General features: G+C 41.8%; 1 protein-coding gene across 6 annotated transcripts in view; it reads right to left on the bottom strand.

Moving 5' to 3' along the window:
• Positions 1-17,052, bottom strand: part of LOC307194056 (scavenger receptor cysteine-rich type 1 protein M130) — a 35,938-nt gene that overhangs the window by 2,612 nt on the left and 16,274 nt on the right. For 2 of the 6 annotated variants that reach the window (XM_079936858.1, XM_079936856.1), the window contains 10 exons: positions 15,619-15,933; positions 15,207-15,521; positions 14,741-14,833; positions 14,348-14,662; positions 12,682-13,002; positions 4,763-5,071; positions 4,369-4,404; positions 4,058-4,165; positions 2,723-2,818; positions 1,576-1,711 (listed from right to left, as the gene is read on the bottom strand). In XM_079936858.1, the coding sequence (XP_079792984.1) occupies positions 1,695-1,711; positions 2,723-2,818; positions 4,058-4,165; positions 4,369-4,404; positions 4,763-5,071; positions 12,682-13,002; positions 14,348-14,662; positions 14,741-14,833; positions 15,207-15,521; positions 15,619-15,933 (1,925 nt within the window). In that variant the 3' untranslated portion in view covers positions 1,576-1,694. The remainder of the gene's footprint in view (positions 1-1,575; positions 1,712-2,722; positions 2,819-4,057; positions 4,166-4,368; positions 4,405-4,762; positions 5,072-12,681; positions 13,003-14,347; positions 14,663-14,740; positions 14,834-15,206; positions 15,522-15,618; positions 15,934-17,052) is intronic. The other 4 variants (XM_079936857.1, XM_079936854.1, XM_079936853.1 and 1 more) reach the window with 3 other exon arrangements.

Below are 17,052 nucleotides of genomic sequence, written 5' to 3'. Positions count from 1 at the left end.
ATGTTTTGTATACATATATTAACACTTTATCCTGTATACAATTTATAACAGCTCTGTGTGTATGTGTGTATAAATATATTACACTTTACATTTATATACTTTTAAGAATTCCGAATTTTTTCTGTCTCAATCTGTATTTCTCATATGTCATGTAAAATATCCCTACAAAAAACCCCATACTTTTGCCATATATCATTTCCAAATGTGTAGTCCTCCCAAAATCGCTTTAAAAAATAGAAAACGTGGGGCTTCCCTGGTGGCACAGTTGGTTAAGAACCCACCTGCCAATGCAGGGGACACGGGTTCGAGCCCTGGTCCAGGAAGATCCCACATGCTGTGGAGCAACTAAGCCCGTGCACCACAACTACTGAGCCTGCGCTCTAGAGCCTGAGAGCCACAACTACTGAGCCCGTGTGCCACAACTACTGAAGCCCGTGCACCTAGAGCCCGTGCTCGGCAACGAGAGAAGACACCGCAGTGAGAAGCCTGCTCACCGCAATGAAGAGTAGCCCCCGCTCACCGCAGCTAGAGAAAGCCTGCGCGCAGCAACAAAGACCCAGTGCAACCAAAAATAAATAATAAATAAATTAATTTAAAAAAATAGAAGATGTACCTACTAACTCATTTCACCATCTTTTATTTTTGATGTATACCTTAAATTTTTTGCCTTATTCACTTTTTTTGTTACACGTTCCTCATGAAAGCAAATTATAAAATGCAAATCTGATCCTATCTTGCCCCAGCTTTATCTTCCAAAGCCCACCATCTCCCCAACAGTCCCTAAAATAAAGTATGAACATGAAATACAACAGATAAGACCATTTGTCATTGGGCTTTACCCAGCCTTCCCCGCCTAGCTTCTCATCACTCCCCTCCCTCCACATAGCCTCTCCACACTCCCACACAAAGACTGTGAGATCTTTCGTTAAACAATCATGTCATTGTCAATAGCATCTTTTATATCTGTATCTTCAGTGCTCAGGCCACCACTTGTCATCACCAATATGTTCAATATTTTTTTTAACATAATATATTTTTGAATGAAAAACTTACTGTTCCCCAAAGGTGTGATTCTCTTCTATGCCACATTTTGTACATGCTATGTCCTTTCCCTAGAATGGTCTATCTTTCAGTCATGTGATGTTTATCTTGAACATCACATCTTCACAATCTCTCCAAACTGTCTCCAAACTGTCAAGCTTTCTATACTCCTATAGTATCTTATACTATCTTTACCCTAGCAGGCATTATGCAACTGTAGATATGTCTTATCTCTTTTCTGAAATGACTCATTATATCTTTAGAAAAGTTATTTATATTTACTTACCCAGCTTCTCCTTAGCAACATGATGTACAATTGCTATTGCTTAAAATATATGTAACTAAGGGATGGACAAGAGTCATATTTATAAAAAGTTGTTGCATATTCTGAGTATGGATATACATACAAACATAAACATATATATGGAAATACATGTGTATATACATTCTTTCTTTCTTTTTAATACCAGAGGTGTTCTCAATTCTCAAAAGGAATCTGTTTTGAACAATGATGAATAAATTCTTCTCACCCACCTCACTGGGTTATAATTCTCATTTTCCTTTTCATTGTACCTCAGAGTGGTCTCCTTCTTTCATCCAGAAATAGGAAGAGATTTAGACACAGAAATTAGTCCAGCATCATTAAAACCATCTTACTCATTGGAATTTTCTGAAAAGAAGAAAATAATTACTGGGAAATAAATCAGACCTCCCCTCAAGTGCCTTAGAAGCTCTTTGTGACCACCTAGAGGGGTGGGATAGGGAGGGTGGGAGGGAGACGCAAGAGGGAGGAGATATGGGTGTATATATATATATATATATATATATATATATATATATATATATGTATAGCTGATTCACTTTGTTATACAGCAGAAACTAACACATGATCGTAAAGCAACTGTACTCCAATAAAGACGTTAAAAACAAAACAAAACAATGTTCACAATTAGGAAGACAAACTGTGATTTAAGAGGCACAGAAAGTCTTTCCTACGCCTTATATATATTTCCCTGCGTTAGTTTTGGCAAATACCAAATCCCTTGGATTGAAGAAGTGAGGCAGGTCCCTCTCAGAAGGTAAGGACTATTGAGAAGGCACTGAGCCTTCATAGAGGAAGTGGCTATTGCGATATTTCTTACAACCCAGGAGAGTTACGCTTCCTAGAGGTAGAATTGGTGCTAAATAGAAGTCAGAGGACAAAGAAAGACTTATTATGCAATGGGAAATAAGGCTAGTCCTGTGCATAAGGATGGCTTCTGATGGGATGAAGATATAGAAAGTTTAAACTTTTAGAAAAATATAATAAATATGTTAGAGAAAGGAAAGTAGCAGGGAGTGGGAATGGAAGAAACTATGAAAGAGATATGAAAAGTTTAACTTTTAGAAGATTAATTTCTGTTTTAATAAAAAGAGGTCCAAGTCATAATATTCTACCACATGGTTCCTCTGTCAGAAATAATCATGGACCTCTTAGCCAGAGGTCTCCTCTTGACTACAGTTTTTATGTTCTCTAAGAATAATTTTTAGTTCATTCCTGCTTTTCTTCCTTTTGTACATCACAGACTTCCTATTATGTCCTAGATTTCTTTCCACTACTATGTAAAGTAGAATGCCTCAGCTTCGACTGCAGCTACTGGTCTGAACCCCAGGGCTACAGACCCTCAAAGAACTCACAGACCTGAGGAATACTGTAGGTCCAGATCATCTGCCTTCAGGCAAGGATTCATCTCCCGGTATTGAATTTGGTGGACAGAATTCTCTCCTCTTGAGGAAACTGGCAACAGAGGTTGTAGTTTAGGGATCAGAGGGCCATAATAAAACTTTCCTTCCCTATGTGTGCTTTTTCCCAGCAGTGCAAACACAGCTAATCGTGACCCATGCCCTAGTCTTGTTTCCATTCCATTCTACTACCAAGCTTTACCCTCACGATGCCACAAACTCAAATGTAATAGGGTGAGGCTAAACTGGGTCTCCAGTTGCCATCTTATAACAACCCAGTTTCTTCCCCCAAGGCAGCCAGCAGTCTTCTGTAATTCACTGGAGATTTATCTAGCATCTTTATAACAGTTATCCTTTCCCTTTCACTCTCACTATAAAGTCCTTTTCATCTTTCGTCTCAACAATTTCAAAATCCTATCCTTGTCAGTAACGTGGTTTTCTTTCAACCCCTCAGACATCCCATTGCCAAACAGAACTTTGTAAGAGCCTGCCTGACTACTTCGCTCCCCTACACTATACTCTTTAATGACTATTAACCTTACTGGGCAACACAGAACTTCATTACTTGTTTCCTCCCTCTTCTTCAGCCTTAACAGGAGCTTCTCTCCTTGAACTCAACTTTTACTTCTCCCCAAAACAATAAACGTTCCATCCTTTAAGCTTCTCTACACTTGTACATTTTTTTCTCTTTCCCTGGAATGCATTTTACCCAGTTCTTTGATCTCTATCTTCAAAATTTGTCTCAAAACTTCCTAGAAGCCTCCAATACTCTCCTTCCCCTTTCAGTAAATTATTCTCTGTGCCCCTTTGCTCCTTATTCGTAATACTGTACAATAATACATTGCAATTTATTTGTTTACATATATATCTCTTCCACTAGACTGGAAATTCCACGAAGACAAAAACACTTGATTATCTGAGTCTGAACCATCTTCAGAACCTAGCACATTTCTTGATGGGACAGTGAAATCAGTAATAAGTATATAGTAGGAGCAAATAAATGTTTGGGCAATAAAGGGGTCATCCTGAACCGTACAAGCATACTCATTCTAAACTATCAATTCTATAATGTCCCAATTATACATGTGGATAATGTATAGCAATCATCAGTACAAGCAGTGCCCCTTTTCTTCTCTGAATTCTTGTTCCCTCTGTTGGGAAACTGCTTAGATCTCTACTAGGTTTCTTCTTTCTGGCCATTTGATACCTGAATCTCATTTTTTTTTTGGTTTGATTATCCCAAGAAACTTCTTATCCCATAGAAACGTTAGAGACAACATAATGTGGCTCAGACCTGTAAGCCGCTGTCTCTGTCTTTGCTTCTGAATCCACAAGAGGAGTACGGTGAGAGAGACGAACAGAATGGCCCCAAGGATCCCAAATGCAACAACGGTTGAGTGACCTGGGCACAGGTAAACATCACAAGAGGTAATGACGTCGTAGCTAAACGACCTGGGTCACCAGTTACTATCCCTCTCTTAAGTCAGATACAGGATTGCTGAAGTATATTTCAAACCCTCAGAACTTCTGACCCCAAGTATCTTAATAAGAGGGATTCTGGACAATGCAGACAATTAGCCCCATGCCCATAATCCCCTTGGATACCTGTGGCATTTAGTGATCCTTCGTTCTTTGCAATTTCTGTAGGAGAAAAGAGGAGAGACTCAGTTCTGGGAGTAACATATGGAACCACTACGTCTGTTTCCTGTCTGAGGCTTTAGCCTCTCAACCAAGAAAATTACTCCTTCCCACCCAAAACTAGAGGTGCCTAGTTTTTCGTCTCTCTGCACACAGATACATGTAAGTTATGTGCTTGTCCTCGGTGAAGGCCAATGTATAACAACACGTGTTTTCATCATTCTTCAGACTGAAACATACATGATTCTTTCCCCACTAGATCCCTGGGTTGGTCCTTCCAGGCCTTCCATAATGCACTTCACGGCCCACCCTCTCTCTGTTGCCAGAGATTCCAAGCTCAGTCCAGACTCCCTGCACTCACCTGAGCACTTCACAGAAGCGTCCTCCTTGTGGCCACAGTCACTGTGGCCCCAGGACAGGGCAGGACAATCCCACAGGGAGGACTCATTCCCCTTGCACTTCACTTCATTGAGCCATATGGGCCCCGTCCCCTGGCCAAACGCCGCCTCTTTTCCTGCCTCCAAAGCTAAGCCACAGCCCAGCTGTTGACACACCACCTGAGCATCGTCAAGGTCCCAGGAGTCATCACATACTGTGCCCCAGGAACCTCCGTGCCAGACCTCCACACGTCCAGAACAATTAGTGGTTCCTTCCTGAAGTCTTATTTTGTCTGAAAAGCCAGAGAGAGACACCTAGATCATTTCTGAGAAGATAAAACTCCCAGGAGGTCACAGGGGAAAAGAGAGATTTGAAACTCTTTTAAAAATCTCTGTTTTAGTAAGCTGGGATGAAGTAAGAGAGTGGCATGGACATATATACACTACCAAATGTAAAATAGATAGCTAGTGGGAAGCAGCTGCATAGCACAGGGAGATCAGCTCGGTGCTGTGTGACCACCTAGAGGGGTGGGATAGGGAGGGTGGGAGGGAGGGAGACGCAATAGGGAGGAGATATGGGGACATATGTATATGTATAGCTGATTCACTTTGTTGTACGGCAGAAACTAACACACCATTGTAAAGCAATTATACTCCAATAAAGGAGAGAACTTCAAGATGGCGGAGGAGTAAGACATGGAGATCACCTTCTTCCCCACAGACACATCAGAAATATATCTACATGTGGAACAACTCCTACAGAACACCTATCGAATGCAAGCAGAAGACCTCAGACTTCCCAAAAGGCAAGAAACTCCCCATGTACCTGGGTAGGGCAAAAGAAAAAAGAATAAACCGAGGCAAAAGAATAGGGACAGGACCTGCACCTCTGGGAGGGAGCTGTGAAGGAGGAAAGGTTTCCACACACTAGGAAGCCCCTTCACTGGTGGAGACGGGGGGTGGGCAGGGGAAGCTTCGGAGCCGCGGAGGAGAGCGCAGCAACAGGAGTGCGGAGGGCAAAGCGGCGAGATTCCCGCACAGAGGATCGGTGCCGACCGGCACTCACCAGCCCGAGAGGCTTGTCTGCTCACCCGCCGGGACGGGCGGGGCTGGGAGCTGAGGCTTGGGCTTCGGAAGTCAGATTCCAGGGAGAGGACTGGGGTTGGCTGCATGAACACAGCCTGAAGTGGGTTAGTGCGCCACAGCTAGCCGGGAGGGAGTACAGGAAAAAGTCTGGACCTTCCTAAAAGGCAAGAGACCATTGTTTCGGGGTGCGTGAGGAGAGGGCATTCAGAGCACCGCCTAAACAAGCTCCAGAGATGGGTGTGAGACGCAGCTATCAGCACAGACACCAGAGACGGGCATGAGACGCTAAGGCTGCTGCTGCCGCCACCAAGAAGCCTGTGTGCGAGCACAGGTCACTGTCCACATCCCCCTTCCGGGGAGCCTGTGCAGCCCGCCACTGCCAGGGTCCCGGGATCCAGGGACAACTTCCCCAGGAGAACACACGGCGCACCTCAGGCTGGTGCAACATCACACTGGCCTCTGCCGCCGCAGGCTCGCCCCGCACTCCGTGCCCCTCCCTCCCCCCGGCCTGAGTGAGCCAGAGCCCCCGAATCAGCTGCTACTTTAACTCCGTCCTGTCTGAGCAAAGAACAGACGCCTTCAGATGACCTACACGCAGAGGTGGGTCCTAATCCAAAGCTGAACCCCAGGAGCTGTGCAAACAAAGAAGAGAAAGGGAAATTTTCTCCCAGAAGCCTCAGGAGCAGTGGATTAAAACTCCACAATCAACTTGATGTACCCTGCATCTCTGGAATACTTGAATAGACAAGGAATCATCCCAAAATAGAGGCGGTGGACTTTGGGAGCAACTGTAGATTTGGGGTTTGCTTTCTGCATCTAATCTGTTTCTGGTTTTATGTTTACCTTAGTTTAGTATTTAGAGTTTATTATCACTGGTAGATCTGTTTATTGATTTGGTTGCTCTCTTCCTTTTTCTTTGTGTATAGATATACATTGCTTTTTCCTTTTTCTCTTTTTGTGAGTGTGTATGTGTATGCTTCTTTGTGTGATTTTATCTGTATAGCTTTACTTTTACCATTTGTCCTAGGGTTCTGCTTTCTGTCTTTTTTGTTTGTTTTTAGTATAGTTTTTAGTACTTGTCATCAGTGGCGGATTTCTTTATTGGTTTGGTTGCTCTCTTCTTTCTTTCTTTCATGATTATAATTTTTAATGATATTTTATTTATTTTAATAACTTTAATTTATTTTATTATTTTTTTCTTTCTTTCTTCTTTTTCTCCCTTTTCATCTGAGCCGTGTGGAGGACAGGCCCTCAGTGCTCCAGCCAGGAGTCAGGCCTGTGCCTATGAGGTGGGAGAGCTGAGTTCAGGACATGGTCCACCAGAGATCTCCCAGCTCCATGTAATATCAAACAGTGAAAGCTCTCCCAGAGATCTCCATCTCAACACTAAGACCCAGCTCCGCTCAACGACCAGCAAGCTACAAGGTTGGACACCCTATGCCAAAGAACTGGCAAGACAGGAACACAACCCCACCCATTAGCAGAGAGGCTGCCTAAAATCAGAATAAGATTGCAGACACCCTAAAACACACCACCGGATGTGGTCCTGCCCACCAGAAAGGCAAGATCCAGCCTCATCCACCAGAACACAGACACCAGTTCCCTCCACCAGGAAGCCTACATAATCCACTGAAACAACCTTACCCACTGGGGGCAGACACCACAAAAAACGGGAACTACGAACCTGCAGCCTGCAAAAAGGAGACCTAAAACACAGTAAGTTAAGCAAAATGAGAAGACAGAGAAATACACAGTAGATGAAGGAGCAACGTAAAAACCCACCAGACCAAACAAATGAAGAGGAAATAGGTGGTCTACCTGAAAAAGAATTCAGAATAATGATAGTAAAGATGATCCAAAATCTTGGCAATAGAATGGAGAAAATACAAGAAATGTTTAACAAGGACGTAGAACAACTAAAGAGCAAACAAACAATGATGAAGAACACAATAAATGAAACTAAAAATTCTCTAGAAGGAATCAATAGCAGAATAACTGAGGCAGAAGAACAGATAAGTGACCTGGAAGATAAAATAGTGGAAATTAACTACTGCAGAGCAGAATAAGGAAAAAAAGAATGAAAAGAATTGAGGACAGTCTCAGAGACCTCGGGAACAACATTAAATGCACCAACATATGAATTATAGGCGTCCCAGAGAAAGAAGAGAAAATATTTGTAGAGACTATAGTTGAAAACTTCCCTAATATGGGAAAGGAAACAATCAAGTCCAGGAAGCACAGAGAGTCCCATACAAGATAAATCCAAGGAGAAACATGACAAGACTCATATTAATCAAACTATCAACAATTAAATACAAAGAAAAAATATTAAAAGCAGCAAGGGAAAAACAACAAATAACATACAAGGGAATCCCCATAAGGTTAACAGCTGATCTTTCAGCAGAAACTCTGCAAGCCAGAAGGGCGTGGCAGGACATATTTAAAGTGATGAAAGGGAAAAACCTACAACCAACGTTACTCTACCAAGCAAGGATCTTATTCAGATTTGACAGAGGAATTAAAACCCTTACAGATAAGCAAAAGCTAAGAGAATTCAGCACCACCAAACCAGCTTTACAACAAATGCTAAGGAAACTTCTCTAGGCAGGAAACACAAGAGAAGGAAAAGACCTATAATACCAAACCCAAATCAATTAAGAAAATGGTAATAGAAATGTACATATTGATAACTATCTTAAATGTAAATGGATTAAATGCTGCAACCAAAAGACACAGACTGGCTGAATGGATACAAAAACAAGACCCATACATATGCTGTCTACAAGAGGCCCACTTCAGACCTAGGGACACATACAGACTGAAATTGAGGGGATGGAAAAAGATATTCCATGCAAATGAAAATCAAAAGAAAGCTGGAGTAAATTCTCATATCAGACAAAATAGACTTTGAAATAAAGACTATTACAAGAGACAAAGAAGGACACTATATAATGATCAAGGGATCAATCCAAGAAGAAGATATAACAATTGTAAATATTTATGCACCCAACATAGGAGTACCTCAATACATAAGGCAAATGCTAACAGCTATAAAAGGGGAAATCGACAGTAACACAATAATAGTAGGGGCCTTTAACACGCCACTTTCACCAATGGACAGATCATCCAAAATGAAAATAAATAAGGAAACACAAGCTTTAAATGATACATTAAACAAGATGGACTTAATTGATATTTATAGGACATTCCATCCAAAAACAACAGGATACACTCTCTTCTCAAGTGCTCATGTAACATTCTTCAGGATAGATCATATCTTGGGACACAAATCAAGCCCTGGTAAATTTAAGAAAATTGAAATCGTATCAAGTATCTTTTCTGACCAAAACGCTATGAGAGGGCTTCCCTGGTGGCACAGTGGTTGAGAGTCTGCCTGCCAATGCAGGGGACACGGGTTCGTGGCCCGGTCTGGGAAGATCCCACATGCCACGGAGAGGCTGGGCCCGTGAGCCATGGCTGCTGAGCCTGTGCGTCCGGAGCCTGTGCTCCGCAATGGGAGAGGCCACAACAGTGAGAGGCCTGCATATTGCAAACAAAACAAAACAAAACAAAAACAAAAACCTCAACAAAATACTAGCAAACGGAATCCAACAGCACATTAAAAGGATCATACACGATGATCAAGGGGGTTTATCCGAGGAAAGCAAGGATTCTTCAATATACACAAAACAATCAACATGATACACCATATTAACAAACTGAAGGATAAAAACCATATGGTAATCTCAGTAGATGCAGAAAAAGCTTTTGACAAAATTCAACACCCATTTATGATAAAAACCCTTCAGAAAGTAGGCAAAGAGGGAACTTACCTCAACATAATAAAGGTCATATATGACAAAACCACAGCCAACATCGTTCTCAATGGTGAAAAACTGAAACCATTTCCACTAAGATCAGGAACAAGACAAGGTTGCCCACTCTCACCACTATTATTCAACATAGTTTTGGAAATTTTAGCCACAGCAATCAGAGAAGAAAAAGAAATAAAAGGAATCCGAATCAGAAAAGAATAAGTAAAGCTGTCACTGTTTGCAGATGACATGATACTATACATAGAGAATCCTAAACATGCTACCAGAAAACTACTAGAGCTAATCAATGAATTTGGAAAAGTAGCAGGATACAAAATTAATGCACAGAAATCTCTTGTATTCCTATACACTAATGATGAAAAATCTGAAAGTGAAATTAAGAAAACACTCCCATTTACCAATGCAAGAAAAAGAATAAAATACCTAGGAATAAACCTACCTAAGGAGACAAAAGACCTGTATGCAGAAAACTATAAGACACTGATGAAAGAAATTAAAGATGATACATATAGGTGGAGAGATATACCATGTTATTGGATTGGAAAAATCAACATTGTGAAAATGACTATACTACCCAAAGCAGTGTACAGATTCAATGCAATCCCTATCAAACTACCACTGGCATTTTTCACAGAAGTAGAACAAAAAATTTCACAATATGTATGGAAACACAAAAGACCCCGAAGAGCCAAAGCAATCTTGAGAAAGAAATATGGAGCTGGAGGAATCAGGCTCTCTGACTTCAGACTATACTACAAAGCTACAGTAATCAAGACACTATGGTACTGGCACAAAAACAGAAATATAGATCAATGGAACAGGACAGAAAGCCCAGAGATAAACCCACGCATATATGGTCACCTTATTTTTGATAAAGGAGGCAAGAATATACAATGGAGAAAAGACAACCTCTTCAATAAGTGGTGCTGGGAAAACTGGACAGCTACATGTAAAATAATGAAATTAGAACACTCCCTAACACCACACACAAAAATAAACTCGAAATGGATTAAAATTTACAAACTTTACAAGCAAAATTTACAAGCAGCTCATGCAGCTCAATATCAAAAAAACAAACAACCCAATCCAAAAATGGGCAGAAGACCTAAATAGACATTTCTCCAAAGAAGATATACAGATGGCCAACAAACACATGAAAGAATGCTCAACTTCACTAATCATTAGGGAAATGCAAATCAAAACTACAATGAGGTATCACCTCACACCAGTTAGAATGGCCATCATCAAAAAATCTAGAAACAATAAATGCTGGAGCAGGTGTGGAGAAAAGGGAACCCTCTTGCACTGTTGGTGGGAATGTAAATTGATACAGTCACTATGGAGAACAGTATGGAGGTTCCTTAAAAACTAAAAATAGAACTACCATATGACCCAGCAATCCCACTACTTGGCATATACCCTGAGAAAACCATAATTCAAAAAGAGTCATGTACTACAATGTTCATTGCAGTTATATTTACAATAGCCAGGATGTGGAAGCAACCTAAGTGTCCATTGACAGATGAATGGATAAAGAAGATGCGGCACATGTATACAATGGAATATTACTCAGCCATAAAAAGAAACGAAATTGAACTATTTGTAGTGAGATGGTTGGACCTAGAGTCTGTCCTACAGAGTGAGGTAAGTCAGAAGGAGAAAAACAAATACCATATGCTAACACATATAAGTGGAATAAAAAAATAAAATGGTTCTGAAGAACCTAGGGGCAGGACAGGAATAAAGACACAGATGTAGAGAATGGACTTTAGGACACAGGGAGGGGGAAGTGTATGCTGGGTAGAAGTGAGAGAGTGTCATGGACATATATACACTACCAAATGTAAAATAGATAGCTAGTGGGAAGCAGCTGCATAGCACAGGGAGATCAGCTTGGTGCTTTGTGTCCACCTAGAGGGGTGGGATAGGGAGGGTGGGAGGGAGACGCAAGAGGGAGGAGATATGGGGATATATGTATATGTATAGCTGATGCACTTTGTTATAAAGCAGAAACTAACACACCATTGTAAAGCAATTATACTCCAATAAAGATGTTTAAAAATAAAAGGATTATGATATAAAAAATATGTTTTAAAACTTTGCTTATTTAATGTGTATTTTAAATTTTACTTTTTTTTTTCTTTTTCTTTTTTGAGGTACGCGGGCCTCTCACTTTTGTGGCCTCTCCCATTGCGGAGCACAGGCTCCGGACGTGCAGGCTCAGCGGCCATGGCTCACGGGCCCAGCCACTCCGCGGCATGTGGGATCTTCCTGGACCGGGGCACGAACCCATGTCCCCTGCATCGGCAGGCGGACTCTCAACCGCTGCGCCACCAGGGAAGCCCTAAATTTTACATTTTTACAAAATTCATCTTTTATGAAAGTATATGTCCCTCCAGCAAACTGGGTGTATTTCGTCCTGGACATAAGAATATTAGTGTGACACGTGAAACTAACACAGCATTGTAAGTCAACTATACTCCAATAAAATTTTTTAAAAAAGAATGTTAGTGTGACTTAGGAAATGTCAAATAGATAAAGTTAACATTGTAAATATATAATGTTAAATTCTCTCAAACTGCCAGGTAGATAGAAATCTTCTTCCAGCTTAAAAAGGTGTAGAATGGGAAAATAATTCAGGATTGATCTTTCTGACTGCTTTATATTAAGTGTAACGAGATACTATTTGAAAGAAAAATGGGGCGATTCAATAGTCAAATGCTGAATTACATATTCTCTTCTCCTCATTTGTTCACAGAGATAGCAACTGAATCAAATTTTGAGAAGACCGTCAGAGTATGATAGTTTTTGGGGAAATGATCACTGATCCTGAGTACCTACAGGCCAACTTAAATACAACCCATTACATTATCCAGGTAGAATAAGGATTAACCAAAGTTTACTCATTCTTGCTTAGTTAGATCAGAAGATGCTAGTGGAGCTACAGAATGGAAGTTTCATACTGTCCAACGGATACTCACTGGCACACGAGATCCAGGTCTCCTCTGAGGGGCTGGCCAGTCTCTTCTTCCATGGAGATGATGGGCACTGCCATAAGGTGTCAGGCCCTTTAGGACACTGAACATTGTCCACCCACATGTGTCCGGACATCGTCTTGTCTGAAGATGCAGGGATGAGGCTCCCTTTGTCCGCACAGCCCAGCTGCCTGCATACCACTCCCACCGTGGCTGCAGACATGTTACTCTTGCCAACGCTGCCCCAAACTCCATTGTAAAAAACTTCCAGGTGTCCTGCACAGGTCTCTCTGCTGGTTTCACTGATGAGTCTCAGAGACATGAACTCTGGGGTGAGATAGAGAGTTAGCAGTTTTAAATCTTTTCTGAAGATTCAGAGGACTCTCTCCCTTTACTCTGATGTGAAAATGGATTTAAAAATAGGTACGATACACTAGTAATTTCATTACTAGTAATTCTTTAGAAACTTCTGGATGATTTGGTAGATTTTGTTAAAATATAGTATTTGTTCTATAAATATTTCTGGTTTTCTAGTCTTGGATTTTGTAATTAGAGACCTCTTTAGAATGCCAACAGTGATTCTAAGTTGACTTCTAAACCTTAATCAAAGGCTCAGAGCCTTTTATGAATTACATAGTTTGGATTTTTTTTCTCCCTAAATTACTGTACTTTTAGCTTTCTAACCCTATTCTGTTCATTTTTGGGCAGTTGTCCTTAATAGTTAAAATTTATTGAGATACTCAGCCACTAAAACCAATGTTTTATATACATTTCCTTAAAATGAAATATTTCCCTCTCTGACACTTCACAGTTTTGTTGTGTATGTCCTCTTACCAGATTTACGTCACTGAATGTGATCGATAGCAAAATCTCTTCTGGCGTACAGAATTTGTCACTTCCCTAAGTCAGAGCACTCTTTTTTCCCCATACACTACAACTGAGTACATTTCTGTACTTCACAATGCTTTCTAAAATCTTACCATGTATACAAAACAAGAGCAGTGTCCTGTTACGGTAATTTATCTGTCATTAAAAATTACTTGGGCATGGTGATTATCTTCTTCTCTGTAGAATGTAGCACCAAATGTACTTCTGCTGCCCTTTTTTTTTTTTTTTTTTTTTTTGTGGTACGCGGGCCTCTCACTGTTGTGGCCTCTCCCGTTGCGGAGCACAGGCTCCGGACACGCAGGCTCAGTGGCCATGGCTCACGGGCCCAGCCACTCCGCGGCATGTGGGATCTTCCCGGACCGGGGCACGAACCCGTGTCCCCTGCATCGGCAGGCGGACTCTCAACCACTGTGCCACCAGGGAAGCCCCTGCTGTCCTTTTTAATCTACTTTATTAATACAGCTATCGTCAAGTGGTGCACTATATCCTTACCCAACATCCAGCTCCACATATGTTTATAAAAGAACTTATGATTAGTTTTGCTGTCATTTTCATGATATGCAAACTCACTTCTGAAGTTTTCTCTTTCTGATATAATACTACCTTGCACATGAGGTAGCACTAATTCATCAAATCCACACTTCTGGCAGCCTGAATCTCACAAGTGTTCCCTCTGAGCCTGTATTTTAGGGAATTTGCTCAGATTAATATCCTTCACTACCCTTTGCCCCACCTCAGTCCTTTCTTATACAATTATAATCAATTGTAATTATGCAGAACTTACCTGAGCAGATAACTCCTGCATCCTCCTTATGCCTGCAGTTATGCCGCCCCCAGCCATGGGAATGGCATTGCCAAATACGAGATTCTTTTCCATTACAGTTCACCTCATCCAGCCAGATGGGCCCCGTTCCTTCCCCAAAATGAGCAGAACCGATGGCATTAATGGCCCCTCCACAGCCCAGCTGTTTGCACACCACGTGGGCATCATTCAGGTCCCAGCTGTCATCACAGATGGTGCCCCAGGAGCCCTCATGATAGATCTCTATTCTCCCAGCACAACGCCCGCTTCCGTTTACCAGGCGAAGTTGACCACTCCCTGCAAAGAGAAAATAAAATATAAATGCATTTCTAAGGATTCTGAGATCATTTTCATAGACTGGTCACTGATTCTTACCTATGCAGGGAACACCACTTTCTTCTGAAAAAAGAGAGCTTGTTGGGTCCGAGGATGATAAATTGCACGGGGGTAGCGTCTGACTCTGGTTTCCTGCAAACACCAAACGTCATCAGTCACAAGAGATACAAAAAGTTGGGGTGAGGAAAGGAGGTCAGCTGGAGTGTTAAATAGGTGAGCTAGGACAAACATAGCTTTAGAGAAAGGTGGATGGGTCAACCAGGCTGGGAATGAGTCAGGTACTCTGAGAAGGCACATGGTTAAGCACTAAATAATGATGAGGCCCATGAAAATTAAGTTTACTTTCCCTCTAAAAAGATAAATGAAGTTAATATTCTGGCACACTTCTCATGATCCCTCAAAGCGGATCACTCCCTTTTGCTTCTGTTCTTCGCTATCGTTACGCCCTCTCTTAAGGCACACCGCCGTGGGAGAGGCTCATCGTTGGCTGCCCTTCTTCTCTTACCTGAGCAGATTACAGAGGCCACTTGCCCCAAAGAACACAGCGACGCACCCAGAGCAGTCATGGGACAATCTCCCATGTGCCGCTCAGTCCCAGTGCAGTGAAACATGTGCCTCCAGACCTGCCCGCTTCCTTTCCCAAAAGGTGCTCCTCTTGGGGTAGAAAGGGCAACTCCACATTTAAGCTGCTGGCAGAGAACATGAGCATCTTCCATGTCCCAGTGAGAGTTGCAGAGAGATCCCCACGTCCCGAGAATCTTGAGCTCCACTCTTCCCTCACAGGGGGACTTGCCATGAACCAAGCGAACTTCTGTGTATCCTGAAAGGAGACAGGGCTTTAAAAAGATGTCTGTGACTACCTAACCCTACCCTCTTCACAGTATGGGAACACGTTGAACATGTGCTCTGGGTCTCACTTGAGCAGACTACTCCAACGTCCCTGCTGTGTCTACAAGTCCCGTCTGGGCGGGGTGCTACTGGGCAGAGTGAAAGATGGGACTCGTGCCCCTCACACTGGAATTCTTCAGCCCAGATCTGTCCGTTTCCTTCTCCAAAGTGAGCTCCCCCCAGGATAGAGACGACTGTGCCGCATTGTAATTCCCTGCATAGCACGCTGGCCGCTTCCAGAGAGAAGTCAGAATCACAGACGGTGCCCCAGGTGTCGCCATGTTTCACTTCAACACGACCAGAGCAGGGAATGTCCCCTCCGACTAGTCTGGGTTCCCTGTGGGCTGAAAAATAATATTTCAGTGAGAGACAACATGATTCCAAGATTTTCCTTCATGATGAGAGTGAGGCAGGGAGTGAAAAGTGAGAAAGGGAAGCTATTCTCTCCTCTTGGCTTTTCTGCCTAGAGTTCGGCTTAGCAAATTCCAGACCTCCCCATCCTTCATTGGACCACTTCATCAGAGACAGTTCTGGAACTTTGCCTCCTGGAACCTGTAATTCCTGGAGCATGATTACTCTTTCCTTTCAGTATTTTGCCTATATTAAGCATCACATTGGAGACCACAGATAATGGGTGTCCATTCTTTCTACTTTTTAGCCCTATATGCAGTCCTTCACCCAAGCGGTCTGCCCCAACCATTTCAAATGGTTCTAGGTAAGGATTTTTAATATATCAACACTTCCTGTTTCCAAAATGAACAGCAGACCTCTTCTTCCCTGTCACACTTTACCCGAGATGCTCCTTTTCCCTGTTTTCTCCTCCTTCCTGCCTGACAGAACCTTTCGTGTGTTCCCCAACCAAAGTTCTATCCTCCTTTCTCATCTTCTCAATGGACATCTTCTCTTAACTGCCAATAAATATGTTTTCATCTATACATTTCTCTTTAAATTTATATGTATAAGCAGATCTACTTGGACATCTGGAACCTAAGGTGTTCAAAATGGAATGAATTATGTACTGACAAGCCCATGGTATTCCTTACTCAATTAATGGTATCCAGGACCAAATTAGAATCACCTGAAATTGGACCCCCTTTTTATCTCCCCATAAATCATGGTAATAATGATAGTAGTGAATATTAAAGTGAACACTTATCTTGTGCATATATATATATATATATATATATATATATATATTTGGCATTTTAGTAAGTATTTAACAAACATTATTTCATCCTTACAATTGCCTTAGGGTATAACTATTAATAACATTCCAGTTTTACAGACAAGGAAACTAAAACATAGAGAACTGTAGTAATTTGCTAAGGTCACACAGCAAATTAGTGAAGGGCCAGGATTTGAAGCCAGGCAGTATACTAGAGAGCCTAGAATCGTGATTCCCTACAATACACCGCACATGAAGAAGCCACCAGTATGTGTCAGTCCTCCAGCATACTTTTCCT

This window comes from Stenella coeruleoalba, assembly GCF_951394435.1.
Source record: "Stenella coeruleoalba genome assembly, chromosome: 11".
Taxonomy (NCBI): domain Eukaryota; kingdom Metazoa; phylum Chordata; class Mammalia; order Artiodactyla; family Delphinidae; genus Stenella; species Stenella coeruleoalba.
Note: the sequence above shows the minus strand (reverse complement) of the source record. Positions and strands in the feature narration are given on the sequence as shown.